General features: G+C 41.4%; 1 protein-coding gene across 2 annotated transcripts in view; it reads left to right on the top strand.

Moving 5' to 3' along the window:
* Positions 1–12,068, top strand: part of DRAM1 (DNA damage regulated autophagy modulator 1) — a 34,121-nt gene extending 22,053 nt beyond the window's left edge. The window contains exon 6 of one of the 2 annotated variants that reach the window (XM_090143806.1): positions 11,494–12,068. In XM_090143806.1, the coding sequence (XP_089999932.1) occupies positions 11,494–11,541 (48 nt within the window). In that variant the 3' untranslated portion in view covers positions 11,542–12,068. Of the gene's footprint in view, positions 1–7,794; positions 8,654–11,493 lie in introns of those variants that run through there. The other variant, XM_090143792.1, reaches the window with a different exon arrangement.
* The last annotated feature ends 1,183 nt before the right edge of the window (positions 12,069–13,251 follow it).

Here is a 13,251-nt window from a genome sequence, read left to right as displayed (position 1 = left end):
TGCACAGTGGGTTGGGTAGGTATGAGAAGAACATCTCTGCAACAAGGGTTTTGGTTTGTGTTGTTTCACTTGGTAAAGGCAGAAACCACATCAATGTCTGTAGAGACGACTTCAAAGGTCTTGTAGAAGGCAAAGGAAATTCTAACCAGGAAAAAAGGAAATAATACTGGTAATGAGATGTAGCATTCCTTAGCTTTCGTCTTTGTGCATAGAAGCTCTTTTAGATATTTGTTCATGTTAGATAGAAGCTGGAATCTGGAAATATTTATTTTCTATTTGTCTACGGGTGACTGTGTAAAGCAGTTCTCAAGTAATACAATTTAGAGGTATCATTTTTGTTCAAACCAAACTGATTTCCCCCTAAACTTCCAAAGTATAGACATTTCAAAAACCTTGTCAATGCTCCAATCAAATGATCTGAAACAAGGTCTTACACTGCCAGGATTTGTCATCCCAACATTTCCAGGCTGCCTGTGCTTTTTCTAGTAATCTGTGCTGGGCTTAATTTAAAAACCTGAGAAAGCTTGTTATTGCTTCAAAAATTTGTTGTTCTTTTACCCAGGACTGTTTTTCATAGTATATGTTGTAAGTGGAATATTATACAGATCTGGACTTGCATTATGCTTACATGTAAAATCTCATAGTCTTCACTGCTTACCATAGCTCTCAAGTTCAAATATTCCTTCTGATGAAACATCACTGTTTTCTACAGAGAGATAGGCATTCTTTGCAGATTAAAATTCAGCAAGAGAGAAGAGTCTAGCCTTCATGTCAAGGAAAAGCAATTGTGTTTTTAATCAGCCAAAATCAGATTTCAAGTCTTTTACTGGCTTTAATGCATCTACTGCTCTGCAAGTGCATACACTGTTCATAGGACCTGGGTTTTTTTTCTGGATAGCTTCTTGAGTCTGTAGAAGAACCTCTGGAATGGATCTGGAAAATAACTATCTATCTGTGAGGAATTTGAAGGAGATGTCAAACTCTAAGACTCTCTGCTTGCCCTGCTCTTGATCCTTAGGCCCGACTAGTTTTCCTATTGAAAAAATGGAAACGGAGTGTTCAAAGTCAAGTGTTTAAACCTGAAGTATACCAATCCCACAGATTGCAAAAGGATGCTGTTTTGACTAATTTCTAATAAAATTTAATTCAAGTGCAAAAGCTATTGTGTGTAGAGATGATCACAGTGTGGCAAGATCTGAGAAGTCCCCAAGTAGCTGTAACAGTCTTTGAAGCAACTGAGGAAATGGGTTCAGAAAGCAATCATTTTCTCAGGAGTGTGGAAGCTTTCCATTGGCACGGGTTCTTGTTGGTTTTGGGGGCACAGAGATGGCGCCATTTCTTATTTCTCCCTTTGTCCTCTGTCATTCTGTGTTACATAATACTCAATTCACACAAATTGTATTGGCAAACAGTTCTCTGAGTATGTTAGTATTAGGATGTGGTTTCTATGATTCTGCTCCAGAACTCATCTTTCTTCGTGACAGTCAACAAATTAGCCTTACTTTCCTCCATTTTGTGGTCTCCATGCAATGCCTGGGGAATTTGAACCTATGCAGGTAGTAAGTCATGGGTGCTCTCTGAGCTGACTCTCCACCAAGATCAACTTTGAACCAAGATATTACCTAGAGCTGGCATAGTTACTTAGGTTAAAAGTGTTTAACCAAATATTTGGGGCAATTATAGTATTACAGCAGAGTTGAGAGGGTGATTGCCAGTGCTGTCAAAGGGTGAAGCTGACATTTTTTCAGTATCTCTCCTTGCCAAAGAGCTTTAAAATGTGAACACTGCTATTGTATTAGTGTAACTTTTTATTCTTGAACTGAATTTTAAACATGCTTACCATTTAGGGTAGGCAATACAAAACCCCCTTTGCTACTTTCCTGGAATTTCAACCAAAAGGAATGGTATGACATATTATATAATCAGATTTTTTAAAAATCAACTTGCAGTTTTACATGGCATTTTGTGTTTGCTCATGGCAGCCAGAACTGAGCGTTGCCATTGAAAACAGAGAGTCATGGCAGTATATGCACTCCAAAAATACCTTCTGGTTGCAAAAATATTTAACAATGTTAGGCCAAAAGAGGAGTGAGAGGAAAGGAAACAAAGGCAGGATTGGAAATTGTTCATTGCATTGTCAGATAAAATTCAACATGGAGAACAATTTGTGGAATAAAAATGCAGCCCTGCAGAGTGCTGAGTCTTCCTGAGTATGGGGAGAAGATGAAAAAGGAATGACTCTCAAACCACCCCATTAAACTTGGTGAGCAGAAAGCATTGTGCAGAAAGCGTTTCACCGGGACTGGTGAAAGATATGTCTCTCCCTGCTTTCTAGAAAAAATAGACACACTGTCTCTAAGTGTGCCTTTGGGTTCTGGAAGAGCAGAAGTCTCAGAAACCAAAATTCTAGCTATACTAGAAAAATACAAATACCCAACTATGGTTGGGTTATTGAATTGAAAGTATGCCATAGATTACTGTACAGTTAAATGGTCTGGCAAAATGAGAATTAGTGATCTTTTGATTTTCCTCAAAGGGAGCTGGAGGTGGGTCACTATCTCTTATAAGTGATGTCACTTTATGACAGAACCAGCAGTTCTCATGCATTTTTGTCACTTGCTCTTAGAACATGCAGACTAAGAACAGATCCATAGTTTAGAAGCTAAGAGAACAGCTAAGATAGAGTCCTCACATAAGAAAATGAAGGAAAGAAAAGGACTAGTAGAGTTTGACTCAGAGCTGTTGGAAATTCATACTACATATTGGGCTACAGCTTGACACATCCTCACTAGATAAAGAGGAGGGGAAGGGGACTGACCTCACTGGAAATAAGTAGAAAAATAGAGAACTCCATATTATCTCATAAAGAATATACAATCAATGGTATTAAATGGCAGCAAATTACACATAGGATGCAGGAAGCACTTGTTCTTCAGTTTGCCTAGATTAACAGCTTAGTAGGTTCATAGGAGTTAAGTCATCCTACAACTGCAGTCACAGGACCTCGAGAAGAGGTGCCCACTCACAGTGTGATAGGTCAGAGCCAGGAAGATTTCATCTGCCTGTGGGTTTCAGTAAAGAATGTGGGACAATGGTAGATTATGCATACTTGTAAAGGTCCCTTTGTATCACAGAATGGCCACGGTTGGAAGGGACCTCAAGGATCATGAATCTCCAACCCCCCTGCCACATGCAGGGCCCCCAACCTCCTCATTAATGCTAGACCAGGCTGCCCAGGGCCCCATCCAGCCTGGCCTTGAACACCTCCAGGGACGGGGCATCCACAACCTCTGTCGGCAGCCTGTTCCAGCACCTCACCACTCTCTCTGTAATGAATTTCCCCCTGACGTCCAACCTAAATCTCACCTCCCTCAACTTAAAACCATTTCCCCTCATCCTGCAGTTATCTACCCTTTCAAAGAGTTGATTCCACTCCTGTTTGTAGGCTCCCCTTTCTTCTGGTGGGAAGACACCAACTAGTCTGGCAGTTCTGTAGGGAAAATGAAAGATATTTTTTGGCCCGCAAAATGGCAAAAGTAGAAGAGGAGGAGCTTTTGAAATGAAAAACAGAAAATTCAGTTACATAGAGGTGTCTGGGGTGATCTGTTTCCATCCATCAAATGTGCTGCCATACTTCATCCAAGCAAGCCTACGGAATTCTCATCTCCTGCATACTCTGCACAGGCAGGAGCTCTGTCAGCCTGCTGCTACTCCACTATTTAACACAAAATATTGCTAATCTGAGCTCACTCCTTCGTTTGTATTTGTCTTTTGTCTCAGTTGTTTATTTTTGGGATATTGTGAATTGTTGGTATTGTTTTCTTTAAACAAGGGAACATATTATTCAGAAAGCAGCAGACAACATCTTCATAATTATCATGAAGTCTCCTATAGAGTTTCCTGTTAACTTTCACAGTGTTTTGAAGAAAATTCTTCTGAAGGCTTTTGTAGGCTCCTGTCCAACATATCTGGGGAGTCTGTATTTCAGCATCTAGTTTTAGTTTTCTTTAGCTTTTATTTATGGCCACTTTAGTGCCTAAAACTTCCTCGTATTTTCACACATTTTTTAACCAGCTTATCTCAGCTTTGCACAGATTTGAACAGCGGTCAGCTGGTTCACTGGTAACTAAAGCATAATCATAAAGCCTGCTCTGAAACCCACTTCATTTGCAGCTTGTGATCCTCCTTTCAGTGCTGTGCATAAACACGCGCACAGAGCTTTCTTTGTTCAGTTCCATACAGCTACATCAGAACTGTGCAGAACGCAAACAAGAAGATACAGAGGCTGAAGTTTACAGCAGATATTGTAAACAGGACACAAATTCCAGTGAAACTTCCTTTCAGGAAGCCTAGCCATCTTTTTCACTTATTTTCTTCCCAGTATTTTTTTAAAATTTTGTCTCTAACCCACCTCATTTTAAAGCATACAAATTACTCTTATCTTCCTCCAACTGACTTTCCTTCCACTCCTTATCAGAAATGCAATTTTAGAACATACTGAGATGAAATAAACTTACATTATTTCCTGGCTGCTTATAAAGTTCATAAGAGCTGGCTATTGCTTGCACCTGCAGTTACAAAGAGGGCAGCAAACATTTCTGTAGTAAGTCCTCTAACTGAGACACAGATCCAATTGCTTTCTGAAACACCCATTCCCTTGCTATCATTTCATGCTTGCTGCTGCATTCTATTCTCCATATTGTTCATAGCAACACTTCTGCAGATGCAGTGCAAACTGTAGTTTGTCACTCATAACTCGTTACTTCCTAACATCTACTCCTAGATAGGAACAGTGCTGTTTCAAATAGGGCAGAAATGACAAATCCCACCATACTACTATCCAGGTAGACTTGAGATAGCTTCTCTCTCTGCAGACAGTACAGCAGCTGACATCTGGCATCCCACACAGTTGGATAGGGCTTCTCTGCCTAATGGTTTAAATGTTCTCAATCAGTAAATACTTCAACATATCTGGAAACTGGCAGAAGACAAGGGGTCTCCTGTTAAGTAGGACATCTGCGTGCACAATATTCCAAAAGAAGGCCCTAGGAAGAAAAATAATGGAGTGAGAAATTGTTTGTGTAAAGGCTAAATTGTTCAAAAAACAACTATTGTTATTAGATCTGAATTAGCTCCTCTGATGTTACATCAAACCTTATTAGCCCTCTTTTAGCAAAAAGCTGAGGTTGTTGCTTAACTTGCTGGAACAAGCCATGAATTCCATTGTTTTTCAGAGGCTGTGGTTTGATTCCCAGAACCAAAATGAATCTGATTCCTGAGCTGGCATATACCCTTAAAACATTCCTAGATCAGGGGTCTGAAAAGGGAGACTTTGGTTTCAAAGCCTTGTCCACATTAATGGGTTCCTTACGGGTGATAATGGTGCAATTACGACACAGAATCAGACCGAGCCCAGTAGCCACCCTGTTCAGATTCATTAAGAGATGAGGGTCCTTACCTCTGGTGCTGGGAGAACAAGGAGATCTCATAACCACTGACTGGTAATGACGGTGTTAAGAAGGATGTTTACTTGAGAACTTACTCAAAAACACTGAAATCCTGTGGAATCTTTCCACTCCACTCAGATTTAAATCACATTCTGTTCCTGTCACGCTTATCTGCTCAATGTTAATTACCTTGAAAAGACCTTCAAGAGAGCCATCTGCAGAAAAAAAAACCCCGCTCATTATTTCTGGTTGATAGTTACTTACTTATGAGGCAGGTAAACAGCAGTGGTTACAGATGTCTTTTTTGACACAATCATAGAACCACAGAATCATTAAGGTTGGAAAAGACCACTAGTTCAACTGTCCAGTTAGCACCAATACTGCCTGCTGACCACATCCCTCAGTGCCACATCCGCACGGCTCTGGATCACCTCCAGGGATGGTGACTCTATCACCTCCCTGGGCAGCCTGTGCCACTGCAGCACCACCCTTTTCATGAAGAAATTCTTCCAGATGTAAATTCTAAACCTTCACTGGTACAACCTGAGGCTGTTTCTTCATGTCCTATGGCTCGTCACCTGAGAAAAGAGACCAATCCCTATCTTGCTGCAGCCCCCTTTCAGATACCTGTAAAGAGCAATGAGGTCTCCTCTCAGCCTCCTTTTCTCCAGACTAAGCAGCCCCAGTTCCCTCAGCCACACCTCATAACGCTTTTCTTGTCCCTTCAGCAATTTTATCTGTCTTCTCTGTACATATTCAAGCAACTTAATGCCTTTCTTCCAGCAAGGAGCCTCAAACTGAACACATACTTGAGGTGTTGTCACACCACTACTGTGTAAAAAGGGGCAATCACTTCCTTGGTCCTACTGGCCACATTATTTCTGATGTAGGCCGGGATATCATTGGCTTTTTTGGTCATCTGGACTCTGCTGGCCCATGTTCAGCTGGCTGTCAGCACATCCAGGTCCTTTTCTGCTAGGTGCTTTCCAGCCAGTCTCCCCCAGGTCCCAGGCCCATCAACCCAGTTACACCCCCTGCAGAGCCTCCTCAGTCACACAGACAACACTCCTGACCCACTTGGTGTTATTTGCCAGCCTCCTGAGGATGCACTTAATTCCTTCATCCATATTGTTGATACAAGCATTAAACAAAAACACAATGGAGCCCTGGGAAACGCCTCTCATGACTGACCACTGATCAGATTTAGCTCCATTCACACTGGCACTTTGGGCACAGCCATCCAGGCAGTTTTCACCCAGCAAACAGCACATCCATCTGATCCATGAGCAGCCAGTTTATCCAGAAGGCTGTGGGAAGCAGCATCCAATGCTCTGCTGGACTCCAAGTAAACAACATGCACCCTCTCTCTGTTACCCATGCAGTGTGGTAGGGTTAGTCAGGCAGATCCTGCCTTTCACAAACCTGTGCTGACTGGGTCAGATCACCTGGATGTGCTTCGTGATGGCACTCACTCTTAGAATAGAGTGCATTTGCTGTGCAGGATAATAGGGATCAGGGTGTCACCTGTGAATGGACTAAGCAACACTGTCATTCAGATGACAGATCTTCCAGTCTTACTACAAATGCATGGAGGTGGAGGTAACAGTGAAGAAATCCCCTCTGGTTATGTTATCTGTAATCCAATACTGTTGAATACTCAACCTGTTGTTCTTCCAGTTTACAAAGTAACAAGCAGAGACAGATGAAAATTTCTCCTCATGAAAATCTATACTCCTGGTCAACAGAATTCAATTAGATTAGATCAGAAAAGTGTTAGACAAGTTTACAATCACACAATGATAGAATCATTAAGGTTGGAAATTACCTCTAAAATCAAGTCCAATGACCACCATGCCCACTAAGCTTACTCAAGCCAAGAAAAGTCTTCCCTGAGAATGAAGGAATTTGGGGTACTAACCTTCTATCCTTAACTAACTGTATGACAGGTTACACCCCAGCAGATGAAAAATTCCAGGAATTACTGTTTTATTCAGGAACAAATGGCAACACTGTGGGCAGCAAAGCCCATTCATTCTGAAAGAATACACCTAAAATCACAAACTTCAAAGAAAGTATTTAGTCCTTTTCCGTAGGCAGGCCAAACAAATGAAGAAAATCAAACTGTAAACTCCATGAACTTTGTATGATGCTGAGATTTGTTTATTTATAACAAACTGGAGGAAAAAAGAGGCAGGAGCACCTATCTTGTAACATGAACTTTGAAGTGTAAAACAAATACATAGCTAAGAAGCAGTCAGGCCCAAGGAATCCAAGACAAAGTTTATTCAAAATGTGAGCAGTGGCACAGCTGTCACAATGCTGACTTTGCATTCTTCATGTTTCAAAGGAAACTCAAGTCGCATCAGTGTTTCCACGTCCATGTAAATCGATCACCGGTTGTACCTGCAGACGCTGCATTCATTCACAGCTGTTCATCAGCGAAGTCATCAGAATGGCAGTCGTCCTTGTGCAAACAATAACACATGAATAGCTGCATGGCGATATCATAGAATCACAGTCATTACAGTTGGAAAAGACCACTGAGATCATCTTGTCCAACTGACAATCCATTACTGACCACGTCCCTCAGTGCCACATCCGCACGGTTCTGGAACACCTCCACGGATGGTGACTTCACCACCTTCCTGGGCAGCCTGTGCCAGCACACTGTCACTCTTTCTGAGAAGAAATTTCTCCTAATATTGTATTTCTGCCACTCATATGGACACCAAAATTGAGTTATTAGTTGCTAAAATTTCAGTTGCAGTTTGGAAAAGTGATTCCCAAGCAGAATTTGCAGGTCAGTAGTCTTCTGCAACCATCCTCGAAAGGACCGATACTCCAAGCTCTTGGCAGGCAAGAACGTAATTGGGAACTTGACAGTAGTTCAGTGCTTTAACTTTTTAGATTATCACTGATTTGGAATATTTTTTCTTTCAATTGTTTTTCAGAGAAGCTAAGTTCGTTTTGCAGTGCTTTCAGGATCATGCTCTGGTTTGCAGCATGTAGTTCAGGAAGCGTATTTTTCTCTCTGCTATGTAATCAGCTACAGGAAATGTGTTCTTCCAGGGAGAAGAATGCATTACCTGGAGAATACAGCCTTTATTTTTTACCGTCTGTATAATTTCTTTAAAATAATAGGTGAAAATTTACATAATGTATTTCCAAAGTGTCACTATGCTGTAAATAAAACTACAGTAAATAAAGAAAACTGAACTCAAAATACAGTTTGAGTAATGGTCTCCATTTTACTAGAAAAAGAATTTACATTGAATAGTCACCTTTTTAGCTCTGAGGCTGATGGGGCTGTTTTTCAAAGTTGAGCAGGCACATGAACGAGAAGAGGTGTTCCCACATCTGCCCAGTGTAAGTAGCAGGAAGGATGGAACCACGCTACATTTAGTTCATCTTAATTCTTCCAAACGCGGCTTGGGCTGTAGTTCTGAAGAAAGAGCACAGCTTGGAGCCAGCAGTGCCTGGAGGAGAGGGCAACCCAGTGTGGGAGCTGGAAACTGCGTGTGTCTATCTGCTCCGTGCTCCTGTTTGGTGCTGCCGGGGCTCCCGTCAGGCAGAAGGATCTGTGCCATTGGTGAGATCAGGACAAAATCCAGAGTAGGTGTCATTGTGGTAGACTGTGAAGAAAAGCCAGTCTTCACCATGTCCTCATCCTAACTTGCATTTTTCACTGCTTATAGACGTGATACTCAAGAGAGTATTTCTCCGTTATCTCCCATTCCTGTTCCTCCTTGCTTAGGTGGACAACAAAACCTGTCTGGATGCTTTCCTATGGACCCTACTGTGGGAATTGTGCTTTGACACAGGGTTGGCCTAGGCAATCTCCACAGGTCCCTTCCAGCACCTACAATTCTGTGATTCTGTGACAACCTGAGGTGTGTCTGAGCAGCACAACTCTTTGACAAATTGCAGCTGCAGACCTGTGCTTACATACATGGGAGCAGATGGCAGCTAAAGCTCTGGCAGCCCTGAGGCCTTCTGTCCATGAGAACTCCTTCTGCCCCTGGTGGACCTACACAAGTGGAAGGCAATCAATGCTGTTTTGAGTGCAGGAACCGTAAACTGGCTGGAAAGATCCGAGATATGGAAAATCAGAACTTCTATAAAAGTTTGGTTTTAGTCCTCATTTATTGTCACAAAGCAACAAAAAATGATTCCAATCCCATCAATCCTTTCCCACTGACTGGTCTGCTATACAACTGGTCTGGCACCTTTTACCACAGGAGTCCTTGACCTGAGGTCTGTGTCAGTAATTCGTAACAAAGGAAAACAAAAATTTAAAATACTGAATTAGTTTTGTTTGAATGTGACTTTTGAGCACTTTGGGGCTGATTGCCATCAAAAGAGGCAGTAAAGAAGCAAAAAGGAATTTTAGATTTCTGCAGTAAAGGCAGTTAGCTCTCCTCTGTCCCACCCCCAACCACCCTGTGCTTTTACTCCAGTGTTTGTATTACCATTTTGAGAATAAGTTCCTTATGATTTTGCTTTGTGGAAAACTATGTGCCAACTCTTAAGCTTCTACAGTAAGATTTTATTTATGAGTCATTTGTACCAAAACCAGGCACTTTTGGAACCAAACGCCGCCAAGTCAGGACATGTAATAAAAACACAACTGAAAATTTAACATTAAATCTTTTTAGAGATCCTTACAGCGATCCGACAGCAGAAAAGCTCCCATCTCTCCAGACATTTGGAATTTCACATTTTGTCATTTGTGTACCTTGCTGTATTGAAGCAGTTGGATGTGACCATTTCCATTTAGGTAGCACGACTGTGCTTTTACAATGCTCGCTGATTTAAACCAAGCGATGCCAAGCACGTTTCTGGAGGAGTCAACCTCTAGCCACATGTACACATGTGCTGATGTGGGACAAAGGTTTTCTAAGCAGGAGCCCCACACTTCCCTGAAAAACATTTACCATGCTGGCCTACATTGCTCCCTCTCTCTCTGTCTGGACATGGTGAATGTATGGGCAGAGCAAGAGATGTCAAAAAACCAAAGGACTCATACTTGCACCACACTGTTACACAGTCATGCTTTTCCCTTGAATCTTTCTCAGAGATGTGCAAATCATCCTCTACGAGAAAAGGAAAGAATGAGATGAACCTGTACCACTATATATGTCAGAAATGGTTTCTCTGGTGCAAACCAATCCATCCTTTCGCAAGTAGTAGTTCTTTCACTGCATGGATGCTAGGGAAGTTAATAAGCAGATGTTGCAAATGTTGTGTTGATGATAACAAAGACTAGAAAGAATTACTGTTTTTTGAATAGGCCAAACTATGTAACACGGTATTTTCTTTTTGCATGTTTTAAATACAGTGTAGGCTCTCCACCATTCAATCCGCTTCAGTAATAAACTGCTTCTGGATTAAGTATGAATTCATCTAAAATGTGACATATGTAAAATAAATACAGGTCTCTGGACTCCTATTTTTAATTTAAGACAGGTGGGGTGAAGAAGAAAGCCAAAAGATCTCACAGTGTAAATATAAAAAGAATAAAATAATCATATCCTCATTAAAACAATCTTTACACAACTATTTCTTACTGACCATAAAAATCCATTATATTCCAAAGGAAATGTGTCAATAATTACTCTTGTAATGTTTCATACGAATCAATTACACCTCCTCCCAAGTATTTCAAAGCCTCTCAAAACTAGAAAATTGGTTACAAAAATGTTATTTGCAGATCTTTCCATTAAATCTTTAAAACATCCACTTTGTCAGATAAACTGAACTCACTTGATGAACACAAAACTTCCACACAAAGGCTAAGAGTTTCACATTTGTGGAACTTAAGCCACTGTCTCCATCAAGCTCAAATGAATGACACAGTATTGTGCTGGCTGCTGTTTTACTAGGTTGCTTGTTTGTTTGTTTTTATGCAGTGTTTTTAGGGAAAAACTAACTTTAATATATCTGTGGTTCTACCTAAGTAATTACAGAAAAACTGCAGCCGTATGGGTTGGACGTCACCACTTCTGTCTTCCATTACTTGCTAATATCTTTTTTTTTTTTTCATTAGGAATGCAAGTCACTAACTGTGCTAGATGGAAAAATACAAGTTTACTGAAGACTACAACTGAGTTTTGACGATGAGGAAATGCAGCTCTAACTCATTTCCTCAAGTGCCTGCCTATACACTTGGGGATGGCCAAGATACACAATTTATACCGTTCAGGGATCCTCCAGACACGCAAAGTGGGATGCAATATTCTTCAATCCTAGATTTGCTTTTTTTTCCACTTCGTCAGCCCAAATGTGTTTAGAGGATGCATTATAGGTGCCTGTGGCAACTAAGTATGTTTATCAGGGCATTTGTTGTTGCACCCTTTTTATGGCTCTGTCAGAAAACTATTTATTTCAATTGAAGTTTTCAGTTTTCTTTTAAGAAACCCCTCCAGTATTCAGAGAGCCTTTCGATGTAAGCTATCACTGCCAAAAAATAAAACTTTACCAGCCCTCTTCCCAACATCTAATTTATATGCACTGCTGCCTATTTTTTATTAGGTGTTATTTGGTATCTTTTCCACACTATCCTTCCCCACACAAGAAGAATTAGTCAATCCTTTTCTCTTGGTCTCCACTGCTCATACGTATTAAAATTTCATGCCAAAACTGGGCTTTGCAACCATCGTGCATTTTTTCCCATAAACGTCAAGTTGCAATTTGCCAGTTTTAAAGCTACCTGTATGAGAATACAGTCTGAAACTCCTCTGCAAAGACACTGAGATTTGGGTCTGAATTTTATACTTACACCCTGTATTTCCACTGGAAGCCTGCACTCCATAGAAATTCATTCTCCATCGTGGACACTAGCATGGGCAGCCACTGCTTTGTGGTTTTTGTACTTGGCACTATGATGCTTTTCAGCTGAGGAGAGGTGGTCCTGACCTGCAGGTTCAGTTTGGCTTCAGACCTGTCTTGTCTCCATGGACTTGTTGGCTGTTTTAGATTCTCGGTCAATATCAGTTGCTGCTACTGTGTGATCAGCTCCATGCTTTGCTCCTGTTTTGCCCCCCGCCTCTGCTCCCCATCATTCCCTCTTGGGAAGGAAACATTCTGCTGCTCCCTGACAGAGGTTTCTTCCCTGACCTAAAAGTGAAGACTCAATCTTCTCCAAAACATATATTTTTTAAAAATACAGTCCAAACCAACTGATCTTTTCTCTCTATCTTTCCAAAGAATCCATTTTGAATAAAGGTTGTCAGAAAAAAATGATCCCAAGAATATTTCACCCCAGCAGCTGAAATGTGATAGCTCTAAAACTCTGCTTTAATCATAGAATCATAGAATGGTTTGGGTTGGACGGGACCTCAAAGTTCATCTTGTTCCAACCCCTTGCATTGGTCAGGTTTGCCTCCCTCTAGATCACAGGATCATTCATGTTGGAAAAGACTAGTCTACATCCAGTCCAACCTCCAGCCCATCTTCCCCATGCCCAGTGACCACATCCCTCAGTGCCACATCCACACAGTTCTTCAACTCCTCCAGGGATGGTGACTCCACCACCTCCCTGGGCAGTCTGTTCCAATACCTCACAGAATCACAGAATCACAGAGGTTGGAAAAGACCTTCAGATCATCCAGTCTAACCATCCACCTATCACCAATAGTACTCACTAGACCATGTCCCTCAACACAAAATCCAAACGTTCCTTGAATACCTCCAGGGTCGGTGACTCCACCACCAGCCTGGGCAGCCCATTCCAGTGCTCACCATCATCAGTGCATCACCATTTCACTACCTCACCATCTGGCACCAGATTAGGTTGAGCAGCTCT

Source organism: Phasianus colchicus, chromosome 1, assembly GCF_987193195.1.
Source record: "Phasianus colchicus chromosome 1, bPhaCol1.hap1.1, whole genome shotgun sequence".
Taxonomy (NCBI): Eukaryota; Metazoa; Chordata; class Aves; order Galliformes; family Phasianidae; genus Phasianus; species Phasianus colchicus.
This window is presented reverse-complemented; position numbering and strand designations above follow the sequence as displayed.